The sequence below is a fragment of the Mustela lutreola genome, chromosome 4 (assembly GCF_030435805.1).
Source record: "Mustela lutreola isolate mMusLut2 chromosome 4, mMusLut2.pri, whole genome shotgun sequence".
NCBI classification, from domain to species: domain Eukaryota; kingdom Metazoa; phylum Chordata; class Mammalia; order Carnivora; family Mustelidae; genus Mustela; species Mustela lutreola.
Window position 1 is genome coordinate 26758552 of NC_081293.1, and position 12705 is coordinate 26771256.

Below are 12705 nucleotides of genomic sequence, written 5' to 3' on the forward strand. Positions count from 1 at the left end.
ATGGCTCACTCGCAGATTGCTTCTTATTTTTCCATCTGAAGTGGCCCTTCCTTGCTGTGGTTACTCTTTAGCACATCACTTGATTTCCTCCCTTCATGGAACCTATTATAAACTGAGACCCTGTGTATGTACTGAATTATTATATGTTTCTCTAACCAGAATTTAAACTCTGTGAATGTAGGGCCCTATCTCATTCATTCCACAAATATTTATCAAAGGCCTACTAACCTCTGGTTCCTGTTGGAGGTACTAGGGGTAGAGGTATGGTTTGGAGAGAGAGTGTGTGGCAGAAATTTAAGTTTGAGAGGTGTAGATATGGAGAGTGGATCTTGCCTGGGCCATGGATTCCAGAGTCTGGACAGCAGATGAAATAGTGGCTGCTGATTTGCTAGCAGTTGACAAGTGTGAAGCAAAGATGAAAGCGTGGTAAGACTAAGGGCTGAGATTAGCCGGAATGATAACCCCAAATCCTCCAAGGGACCACAATATCCAATGAAGCTTCTTATGGCTTCAGCTGGCATCACAAGAGGTCCCCTAAGAAAATACTTGCCTCTAACCCCCATCTCAACACTTATGACTAAAAAGAAAGAGGGATTATAAGAGTCCCTGGAGCTACAAGTTGGGTTACCGCTGGAGGAGCTGAAGATGATACCGACAATATTAAATCTTAATGATCCGAAAGTGACTAATGCTCCTTTACATGTATACCTCACAAGCTGAAACAGATCTCTTAACCGATATAAATGTAAATAAAGGGTCTATGACAGGGCTACACGGAGCTCTGAGCACAAACGGCCGGCCAAAAGAGGACCCGAGCCCATCTAGGGCCCAGGAAATGATTCCTTAAGGAAATAATGTTTGTGTTAAGGCCCAAGAATCTCACTTCTTCCTTAAACACAGTTCATGCTCCCCAATCCCAAAGATGCCAGGTCTTTTCACCCCTCGCCACAATTGTACCATCTGTCCCACCAGCCTGGAGTGCTCTCTTCGCTTCCTCTCTACTCAGTCTAACTCCTACTCATCCTTTACGTTCCAGCTCAAAAGTAAAGCCATGGCTGCCACCTCTCTCCAAAGGAGGATTAAGTCAGTTCCTCCTCTGAGCTCCCGCAACACCTGGGTTCACCGTGTGGGGGGTGTGCATGTACTTGCTTGTCACCACCACCATACTGTGAGCTCACAGTGGCCCAAGAGCCCAGGAAGAGGGAAGCTCAACTAGTCTCCGCCGAGCGAAGGGATGAACTAAGGACAATTTTTAAGGGGTTAGCACCCAGCTGTGGGTAGGGGAAAATGACTCAAGGCAGAGGGGTGAGCTGAGCTCCTCCGAATGTTGTCTTCAGAGAACCGATCCTGGGTCAGGCTGATGTAATGAGACAACCTATTAGAAGAATCTCAACAGAAAATAGGTCAGTTTCTTCCTATCTCTTTAAGAATTAGAGGCTTCATTTCCGCGCCTGCGCATTGAGAGAGTAAACGCCTCTTTTTCACCCTCCTATCCCAACCCTATTGCCCCAACTGGCTGCAGCCTCCTCCCATACTCCCCTTCTTCAGAAGAGGTAATGGTCCGTTCCAGAGCGCCAGGCTTGTTTTAGAGGGAGGCAAACATAAATGGTACGCTCCATTACCTTCATTACCTTCCGCTTTTCTCGTCTCCTCTGTTCTATTTCCCCCTGCCAAGTGAAGCTCAATAGGCTAGCCCAAAAGGAGGAGGGGGAGTCGGGCTGAGAGGACCGGTCTGAGCCGGTCTCCGGCGCAGGCGCAGTGCGGATAAACAGGAAGCGGGCGGTGGAGGCTGTGTTGGAAGAGACCTAAGGGCTTAAGGGGGCGAACGGCGGAAGAACTAAGATTTTCCGGAGGCACTAGAGGCTAACTGCAAGCAAGAGACGGAGGTCTGGCTATCTGCCTCCAAGGGACGAGAGGTCGCGGCCTCGCTCTCCGCTTAGGCTTCTGGCTCCCCAGCTTAGGTAGAGGCAGCGGCTGACAAAGGGCTAGCGCCGGTGCCGCCGCCCTTCTCATCCGGGCATTCGGGTCCCTGCGGAGGGTGGGGGGGAAGGGTAGAGGGGGAGGGGAAGGAGCAGGAAGGGCGTGCGCTTGGAGCCGAGGCCCTTTCCAGGGCTCCGGGCCGGCGGCCCAACGGACGGAGGCCGAGGAGGACCTGCAGAGGTGGCGGCGGCCGCGGGCAGGAGGATGGTGCAGAAGGAGAGCCAGGCGGCGCTGGAGGAGCGGGAGAGCGAGCTCAACTCCAACCCTGCCGCCTCCGCGGGGGCATCCTTGGAGCCGCCAGCAGCTGCGGCCCCTGGAGAAGACAACCCAGCCGGGGCCGGGGCAGCAGCGGTGGTCGGGGCGGCAGGAGGGGCTCGGAGGTTCCTATGTGGCGTCGTGGAAGGTGAGCGCTCTGGCGCGGGCTGGGCGACGGCGTTCTCCCTCCGGTTTCGCCCCAATACTAACACAACCTCTCTTCGTGAAGGGGGTGCTTTAGGAGGTCTTAAAAGGGGGTCACCTTTTTGCCCCCGAAACTTGACCTTCCATAGATGAGGGGAGAGGTGAGACGGTGGGCAAGTCTTCCTGGCGCTCGCTTCTCCTTTCACGTTGTTATGCAGCATTGAATTCTCCTCCGGCTATTAACTGGCCTGACCCCACCCGCCCTGAGCTGGAGCCAGGCCTGCTCCTGCGGAGGCGGTGGTAAGGAGCCTGGTGTTAGGCTCGGCTCTGAGTTGTACGTCTTTGTACCTCGAGATCCTGTTTCCTAGAGTGGTCTCTTCAAATGATAAAACGTATGTAGTGCTGCTGTCCTCACCCTTTGGAGAAACAAAAAATCAACCTACACAGATGTGCTTATATTCCTGGAGTGAAGAGACGCACAGTTGGGCCTAGGGATTTACAAATTCCTTTTGCTCAGTTTTTTTGTTTTTGTTTTTTGCTGGCCGGTCCGCATGCCCCCACCCTTTGGAGTTTCTTTAGCAGCCTAGAAAATTGTCCTTTGCCAGCTGCTGTGCTTTGGCTCTGGGGGATGGAGCTTTGGCTTTAATAGTATCAGAGATAGGGGCGCCTGGGTGGCTCAGTGGGTTAAGCCGCTGCCTTCGGCTCAGGTCGTGATCACAGGGTCCTGGGATCGGGCCCCGTGTCGGGCTCTCTGCTCAGTGGGGAGCCTGCTTCCTCCTCTCTCTCTGCCTGCCTCTCTGCCTGCTTGTGATCTCTCTCTGTCAGATAAATAAATAAAATCTTAAAAAAAAAAATGTTAATCTTTAAAAAAAAAAATAGTATCAGAGATAGAGAATTTGAATTTAGGGACTGCAGAGAGGATTAAAAATGCCCTTCTGATTGTACCGTCCCATTTCGAAAAAATGCCGACCTTTTTTTTTTTCTTTTCTTGGTTGTTGGGGAAAATGGCGTGAAGACTAACACAGTTTATGAATATAGTGCATAAATGATCTACTGAACATTATATGAAATCTCCAGTTACTTGCGTTATTGATTTTTCTTGAATACAGAACGTATTTTAATTTTTAGAAGTCTTTGGGCCTACCTAGACTTTCCTAGCTGTTTGCTTTATTTGTTGTCTCTAATATATAATGGTGTGCATAGGGGTAACCCTGTATAAAAATTAGTCTTTACAGAAACCCAAAAAGGTATGGAGAATTAGAAGGGTTGCCCTATTGGTTGAAAGCTTCAGCTTTTCCAACGTTAGCGTGTATATTCATTTGAAGGATGGGTGGTGGTTGTGGTTGTGGTATTTTAGATAAAGCTTAATTACAGGGGAGAACAGATTAATATGTAGCTACAAGTAAAGAGTGAAATAATTCACAAGTTAAAGGTCTTGCAGAATTTGGGGGAAAGACAGAATGGAAAACTATATATATATGATTGGAGTCCTTGTTTTTGAAAACATGATTATTTTGTGTGACTTAATCTGTTGGTGTATTCTTTGGGCTTGTTTCCGTGCAGGGAGATTCTAGAAAAAGTCTGTATTTTGTCACCACAGATTTTGGGGTGGAAGGTTGAGAAGGAGTGCTAGGGGATATATAGAAATCTTAGAGCTAGGCTAGAATGAAGCTAAAGAAGCTTACCTGTTAAATCTTAAGCGATTACGGAGAAAATCTCGTGGTTTAAGTAAGCTGTTGTTTTTTTTCCCCAGAACAGTATTGAAAGGGAACTACTCAGAATAGAGTTGTCGGTCATCTGTTGTTCCTCCTCTCTCTGTATGTATGTTTTTTTGGTGACTGAGCACCTGATTTGGGGGGAGGGGTAGTTGGTTGGTCCCATTTTTATTTTTTTTATTTTTTTTTTTTTTTAAAACATTACTGATTTTTTTTTTTTTTTTTTTTTAGATTTTATTTATTTGTCAGAGAGAGAGAGAGGGAGAGAGCGAGCACAAGCAGACAGAATGGCAGGCAGAGACAGAGGGAGAAGCAGGCTCCCTGCCGAGCAAGGAGCCCGATGTGGGACTCGATCCCAGGACGCTGGGATCATGACCTGAGCCGAAGGCAGCTGCTTAACCAACTGAGCCACCCAGGCGTCCCTGGTTGGTCCCATTTTTAAAATGAGTGAAGAAAGGAAATTCTGGAAGCACTGGCAGGATTCCTTATTAAAAATTTTCTTTCTCTCACAGACCTTTTGTTGGTCATAACTCACGTAATAGCACTATTTCCCCTTTGTGGTGACAATTAACCGAAACCATGAACCTGTCAGCAAAGTTAGGGTTTCTGAAGACAAAATGTTTCTTTTATATATTGGAACAACTCTGAAGGAGCATATAATGGCTGTTCTTTAAGAGAAAAATGATAAGGCCAAGTGTAGTAGGAAATCTAGAAAGACTTGTGTAATATTTACCAAATGTGGATGCCTGGGTGGCTCAGTGGGTTAAGCCTCTGCCTTCGGCTCAGGTCATGATCTCGGGGTATCTTGGGGTCCTGGGCCGCATCGGGCTCTCTGCTCGGCAGGGAGCCTGCTTCCTCCTCTCTCTCTGCTGGTCTCTGCCTATTTGTGTTCTCTGTCTCTCTCTGTGTCAAATAAATAAATAAATCTTAAAAAATACATACATTTACCAAATGTTTCAAATTACTTGTAAGTGGGAACACTGAATTGTCAAGATTGAAAGTGCTGCAGTTTCATCTGTAAGTATGCAAGGAGTTTTTGTGTGGTTGTCATTATTTTTGTTTGTGGTGCAGAATTAGTTCAATCAGATTTTTTTCTAATTCTCTTTCCTGTCTGGCGATTGGAGTTTAATGCATTACAGAAATTTCAGTTTTAGGTAGTCTCTTAAGTAGACTGTGTGTGTGTGTGTGTGTGTGTGTGTGTAGAGCATTTTGTGTTCATGATACAATCTTAGTATATGTGCTGCTGAAGCCAGCACTGTCTTCGTCATACAATCTTAACCATCCTCATGGTACTCTTGAGAGGTTGTCTTTACCTCTTTTAGGTGATTAGACTGAGGTGGAAAATAAAGGTTAGGTGAACTGTTACGTCTGATTATCACACAAGGGAGCTGCAAATACTAGTTTGGTGCTTATACCACTACTTAAGTCATTCCTCTGAAGATTTGTTTCCTGCAGTTTGTGTTAGTAGTGCTTTGCCCTCCCCCCAACCCCCTTCTGGGACAGTGGAGCAAGTCACATTCTTGAATTTCCAGTCGTGCAAACCTTTGCTCTGGAATTGAGACAACTTGAGATTTTCCTATTTGGGCCAGCTCCACTGTTGAATTTGTTGTGAAAATAGTTTAAGGCATTTTGGACCCTTTTATTATATCAGGAACTTAAAAAAGTGATCATTAAATTAGTTCAATCAGATTTTTTTCTAATTCTCTTTCTGATTTTTTTTCCCCTGCCTTTTTACCCTCGAAACCCCCCACTCTAAAGGCAGTTTAGAGTAGTAATTGTCAGTACTAGTGGTTTGGGATTTCTTTGCTTCCCCTCTTCCACTTTTGTAAGATTGAGATCTTTTAAAAAGTTAGATTTAGGGGCATCTAACCCTAACTGGGTCAGTCATTAGAGCATCCAGCTCTTGATCTTCGTCATGAGTTGTGGAGATTACTTAAAATAATGAAAGGTTAGTTTTAAGGGCACCTGACTGGCTCAGTCTGGGGAGCATGTGATTCTTGTTCTTGGGTTTGTGAGTTCAAGCCCCACACTGGATGTAGGGATTAAAAATTTTTTCTTAAAAAGTTAAATTTAAACCTATTTGGTCTTTTGGCAGTGAAAAGAGATGACGTTTAGGCGTTTTGAAAGTGACTGTTGTATAAGTAATGATTGTTAATGGTAGAAAAGAATTAGAAAATTTATCTAAGCAAAAAGGGGTAAAAGTTTTGTCAGAGACACCTTAATGTTTTATTAAATAGCCTTCAGATGCTGGTATATTGTACATGCTTTTTTACAAAATGGAATTGTATGTTTTGTAATGTGCTTTACTCAACAGTTTACCACATTTTGAAACTTGAAAATAATTTCATTCTTACTTTGACTCTAGGATTTTATGGAAGACCTTGGGTTATGGAACAGAGAAAAGAACTCTTTAGAAGGTAAATTTTTTACTTTCTGAAGGAGAGTCTTAAACCATTAACGTTTCCTTTTGTTTGAAGAAAAACTAACGAGGAGTAGGCCCGGGTGCATTTTGATGATTTCTTAGTTGCAGAAGTTAATTTTGCCTTGGTCTGCTACCTCTTCTTCACTTATGTCAGGGATTTTCAAAGTTCCCTGGGGAAGCAGTAGGTTTTGGGCTTCACCTGTGTCACTCAGAGCTGTTTTTAAGACTTTAATATGTTGGGGCACCTTGGTGGCTCAGTTTTTAAGACTTTAATATGTTGGGGCACCTTGGTGGCTCAGTGGGTTAATAAGTCTTTTGCCTTTGGCTCAGGTCATCATCTCAGGGTCCTGGGATTGAGCCCTGCATCTCTGCTCAGCAGGGAGCCTACTTCCCCCTCTCTCTGCCTGCCTCTGCCTACTTGTGATCTATCTCTCTCTCTCTCTCTCTCTCAAATAAAATCTTAAAAAAAAAAAAAAAAAAAAGACTTAATATGTTAACATTTCTTGGAATACTGAATTTTTTTCTACTGGATTACAGAAAGGTTAAAAGCTGCTACCCTAGAGTAGTGTTAGCTGTTTAGCTAACAAGAGTAGTGTTAGCTAGAGTAGTGTTAGCTGTTTAGCTGTTAGCTGTTAGCTCCAAAAAAGAGAAAAATTGTGATTTATAGCCTATACTTATTGCCTATTTATACATATATAATCTTCTTTCCCCTTAAAGGCTCCAGAAGTGGGAATTAAATACATACTTATATGCCCCAAAAGATGACTACAAACATAGGATGTTTTGGCGAGAGATGTATTCTGTGGAGGAAGCTGGTAATCTTTTTCTTTTTAATCCATAAATTCATAATGTGTAAGAAAACAGCTATATTTCAAATGTAGTTGTACAAAAATTATATTGCATTTTCTCTTTGCAGGTAGTTTCCTTTTTTTCTTTCTGATAATTCTGTGTGAGTTGTAGTGTAGATTGAAAGAGTAGCACTAATTGCGCAGCCATGGTGTGATTCATGGTTATGCCAGTTTGACTCCCACCTGTTCTGTAATCATAAATTATACTTTATAACTTTTGTCAGTGGTCTGAACAGTGGGCCACTGGACAAAGAGGTGCTGAAACAGAGCTAGGCCTAGGGCAAGGCAAGTGAGGTGCCTGCCTTGGATGCACATTTTAAGGGGCCCCAAAAGAAATCAGTGGTCAAGATAAATAATATCCTATGCAAGTTTTAAGCCAAAATTAAGGCAAAAAAATAAAAAATAAAAAATACATGAACAAGATACCAGAATTTACTTAAGTAAAGACAGATCAGTATTACTGATCCTTTTGCTTCAGACGCAAGTATAGCTTGGTCTTGACCACTTGATTACTTGTTCTGCCTTTCTTTAAAATAAAGACTTCCCCCTAGTCTAGGCTTAACTAAAGTGAAAAGCCATCACAAATTATCCTTGCTATGTGTCATCTTACATTAAGTACATAAAATTTGTAAATAAGGTAATACATCACAGCATCTCCTTATAAATTAGATAAGTGGTACTTTTCTTTGGGGACATGTAAATGGAGAAACATTTTTATATTTGGAATTAAATGGTATACACATAAAGCTAACAAGATACTTGGTTACACAGAGCAGCCAAGGCACTGAAGGCAGAAAGTTTTCTTAAATTATGAAGAAGCAATTAAAATGTACTTCATCTCCATCTAATGTTTTTGCTTACTACTCTATCTAATTTAAGTGTGTGTTCAACTTAATTATTTTTTGGTGGTGCTGGTAATGAAATTTTATGTGATCAATAATCAAAATATAGTCAAATGACTATCTTGAGATACCACTGAAAGTTTTGTAAAGATACATCCTGTGGTATATAGAAGAGAATTTTATTTTACTTAGGAAAATTATCACATTTTAAAAACTTAAAGGATAAGGATCATTAAGGCCGTTACTTAATCCTGCTTAAGAACATGTTTTTCTTTTTTTCCAAATTATAAAGTAGTTATGTGTGGATTTTTTAAGAATTTCAGTTGTTCAGAGACTGCAGAAACAGAAACCGTATTAAATACTGTAGGAAATAAAAATGGTTTTTTTTTTTCAGTAAGAGAAGTGCTTAATTTAATATTAAGAGAAATGGCAGCGAAAGGAAGAGAATGCTTATTTATTTTAGGATGACATTAAGTCACATGAGGTTTGTGGCATTTTATATAGCCTGTTGTCACATTGGATATGACAGTCCTGTAAAACTTAAGGAATTGTTTTTTTCTTGAGCTATTGCAAACTGGAGAGAATGAACTCTTCTCTTTAGATGAAAGGTGAAGGTTCTTTTAGTTTTCTGTGCTGCTTTCTAAATACATGGACTCTCTTCTTCAGAGCAACTTATGACTCTCATCTCTGCTGCACGGGAATACGAGATAGAGTTCATCTATGCGATCTCACCTGGTTTGGATATTACCTTTTCTAACCCCAAGGAAGTATCTACATTGAAACGCAAACTGGACCAGGTAACTTCATTACTTTTTCATTATTTTCCCCTAAATCAGTATTTGAAACTAAACGCTTTCTGAGTTGCTTTTATGACATTAAAAGGAAACCAAATTTTGGGGTGCCTGGGTGGCATGGTTGGTTGGTTAAGTGTCTGAACCTTGATACCAGTTCAGGTTTTGATCTCAGGATCATGAGTTCAAGCCCCTTGTTGGGCTCCACACTGGGCATGAAGCCAGCTTTAAAAAAAAAATATAAGAAGAAACTAAATTTATACTTCTTTGATTTTGTACAACTTTTTATTTTTTTACTTTTTTTATTTTTTTTTTATTTTTATTTTTTTAAAGATTTTATTTATTTATTTGACACAGAGAGATCACAGTAGGCAGAGAGGCAGGCAGAGAGAGAAGGAAGGGAAGCAGGGCCCCTGCTGAGCAGAGAGCCGGATGTGGGACTCGATCCCAGGACCCTGAGATCATGACCTGAGCCGAAGGCAGCGGCTTAACCCACTGAGCCACCCAGGCGCCCTTGTACAACTTTTTAATTTTAATGTTCTTCATAGAAGGATATTTTGTGAATCAAGAGAGCTTTATTGTGGTGCCTGGGTAGCTCAGTCATTAAGCGTCTGCCTTCGACTCTGGTCATGATCCCAGGGTCCTAGGATTGAGCCAGCATCAGGCTCCCTACTTGATACAGAGCCTGCTTCTCCCTCTCCCTCAGCCATTCCTTCTGCTTGTGCTCTCTGACTCTGGCTATCTTCCTGTCGAATAAATAAATAAAATCTTTTTTAAAATGCTTAGAAGTGATGCTTAGAAGAATGCTGATAGGGTCCATTTCCAGAGATTCTTAAACTGACTTGGGGTAGGAATACGGACTTCGAATGGGGACTTACCTCAGAATTCAGGTTGTCCAGAATCATATTTTGAGAAGCTCTGTACATATTGAGTACTTGACTGGATTTGTGACCAAGGTTATAGCAGCAGTGGTTTTACATGTTAGACATAAGTTCTATCGGTTGATACAGGCAGGAAGTGTAATTCAGTCTGGAAATGGTTGGCTGGTTTTCCAAGATTAGAAGGAAAACGGACTAGGTAGACATGTAAACTGTGGTTTACCATTGAGGTTTACCTCTGTAAACCTGTTGGTAAACCTCATTGGAATCTACATTCTGCTTAACATAACATGTGCTGCACACCACAGGGTCCTGGGATCAAGTCCCCCATTAGACTCCTTGCTTAGCAGGGAGCCCGCTTCTCCCTCTGCCTGCCACTTACCTGCTTGTGTGTGTGCATGTGCGTGTGCAAGCACATTCTCTTTCTGACAAAATCTTTAAAATTTTTTTTTTTTTTTTTTAAAGATTTTATTTATTTATTTGACAGAGAGAGATCACAGTAGACATAGAGGCAGGCAGAGAGAGAGAGAGAGGGAAGCAGGCTCCCTGCTGAGCAGAGAGCCCGATGCGGGACTCGATCCCAGGATCCTGAGATCATGACCTGAGCCGAAGGCAGCGGCTTAACCCACTGAGCCACCCAGGCACCCCTGACAAAATCTTTAAAACGAAAAAACAAACCTGCCTATATTTTCTGGTAAATTTTCTGATACGTAATATATACAGACCTGTGCATGTTTCTTTCGGCAAATGTTTATTTATTTATTTATTTATTTAAAAAGATTTTTCTATTTATTTTGTGGGGGGAGGGGCACAGGGAGAGGAAGGGAGACTCCTAAGCAAACTCCACCTTGATCTCAGAGCTTGCCTTGGGGCTCAGTCTCATGATGCTGAGATCACAACCTGAGCTGAAACTAAGTTGGAAGCTTAACCAACTGCACTACCCGGGCACCCCAGCAAAAGTTTATATTATTGATGGCATTAAGGTAATTAAAAATTTAACAAGGAGGTTAAGTTTCCATGAACATGCCTTCTTCTTCTTCTTTTTTTTTTTTTTTTGAGAGAGAGAGAGAGACTTTATGTGTGTGTGCATGCACATGGGGGCAGAGAGAGAGTTTTTTTTTTGTTTGTTTGTTTGTTTGAGAACGAATCTTAAGTTCCACCCCAGTGCAGAGCTTCATGTGGCTCGATCTCACAACGCTGAGATCATGACGTGAGCAGAAATCAAGAAGAGTCACCACTCGACTGACTGAGCCAGTCAGGCTTTTTAAGAGGCTTTTTTCCTGTTTGTTCAAATACTACTACTGTGTTCCTTCAGATTCATGGATTAGTTAAGTTTATGTGCAGAGATTAATTAAGATCATTGTGTCTCTGAGACCAGAACAGGCCTTGCTTTTTCGCTTCTTGAGTTCCCATGTCATTTGTGTTTTTGTATTTTTCTCTTTGTTTGGTCTTCTGTAATCATCAGCCAAGGAGGTAAGATAGGCCATATTGTTGAAGCTTTGTTGGAGCATACTGCATTCAAACCCAAAATAAAATGTTTCCTAAACTTGTCTAGCTGTTCAACATAGAAAATATAAAAACAATAGGTTTGGCTTTGAACATCCTAAGGAAAATGTTTGACTTTTAGGTACAACTATTGTCTGCTTTAATGTTTGGAATCCTGTTTTTTATGTAACTCTACATCCTGTGTGGGTTTGCAACTCAAGATCCCGAGATTAAGAGTTGCATGCTCTACTGATTGAGCCAGACGCCCCTTTTATTTTGACTCTAAAATGAGCTGTTAAAGGGACACCAGGGTGGCTCTAGTTGGTTGAGCGCCCGACTCTTGGTTTCAACTCAGGCCATGACTTTGGGGTCCTGGGATTGAGCCCCATTTCTGTGTTGGGCTCCCTGCTCAGCAGGGAATCTGCTTATTTCTCCCTCTCTCTGCCCTTACCCTGCTTGCATGTGCATACGAGCTCTCTCTCAAATAAATGAATGATCTTTTTTTAAAAAATGAGCTTTTACAACATCTTGGTTTTTTGTTTTGTTTGTTTTACCTTTTCTAGGTTTCTCAGTTTGGGTGCAGGTCATTTGCCTTGCTTTTTGATGATATTGACCATAATATGTGTGCAGCAGACAAAGAGGTATTCAGTTCTTTTGCTCATGCCCAGGTCTCCATCACAAATGAAATTTATCAGTACTTAGGAGAGCCAGAAACTTTCCTCTTCTGTCCCACAGGTATTGTATATAATAGCTTTACATTTAACTAGTTTTCTTGAAATACATCACTTTCAAAGAATCATGTATGGGTTTTACTGTGTTGTCCCCTCTCCCTTTGGTGGTTTATAAAGTTAGGAATTATTTTTCTAGAAGACATTTCTCAAGGCCTTACATTGAAGAACTTTTAGGGACTAATAAATGGCAACTGAACAAGCAAAAGATACCATGTATTTTTAGTACTGGAAGTATCTGAGCAGTACATTTTCAGGATTGAAAGAAGGATAGTATTATCCAAACGAAAAACTAGGAAAAGGCAAATTAACATTGCTTTTAACTTAGTCACTTCTCATTTCCTCCTACATGTTCCTTTTTTCTGCTTGTGCATATCTATATCCTCTTTCACTCTTCCCACTTCCATCTGTGCTCTTATATCCAGTAGTCAGCATAGAAAACTTGCTAATTTTGCCTCCCCCTCCCCCTCTCTTCCATTGAAAATGTATTAGCCTCTTTTAGTTCCCTCTCAAAATTTGGCTTATAAGAAATTTCCCCGACTTTATTTTATTTTATTTTTTCAGGAAGAGATAAGTTAGTCCAAGAATTTTTAGTCTGAATTTAGCTTTGTATGTCT

At 41.9% G+C, this 12705-nt stretch overlaps 1 protein-coding gene across 3 annotated transcripts in view; it reads left to right on the plus strand.

Annotated features, from left to right (window-relative positions):
- Positions 1-1236: 1236 nt before the first annotated feature.
- Positions 1237-12705, plus strand: part of OGA (O-GlcNAcase) — a 28619-nt gene continuing 17150 nt past the window's right edge. The window contains exons 1-6 of one of the 3 annotated variants that reach the window (XM_059169126.1): positions 1237-1403; positions 2111-2383; positions 6460-6511; positions 7234-7331; positions 8873-9003; positions 11924-12095. In XM_059169126.1, the coding sequence (XP_059025109.1) occupies positions 2185-2383; positions 6460-6511; positions 7234-7331; positions 8873-9003; positions 11924-12095 (652 nt within the window). In that variant the 5' untranslated portion in view covers positions 1237-1403; positions 2111-2184. Of the gene's footprint in view, positions 1404-1591; positions 1609-1740; positions 2384-6459; positions 6512-7233; positions 7332-8872; positions 9004-11923; positions 12096-12705 lie in introns of those variants that run through there. The other 2 variants (XM_059169127.1, XR_009352482.1) reach the window with 2 other exon arrangements.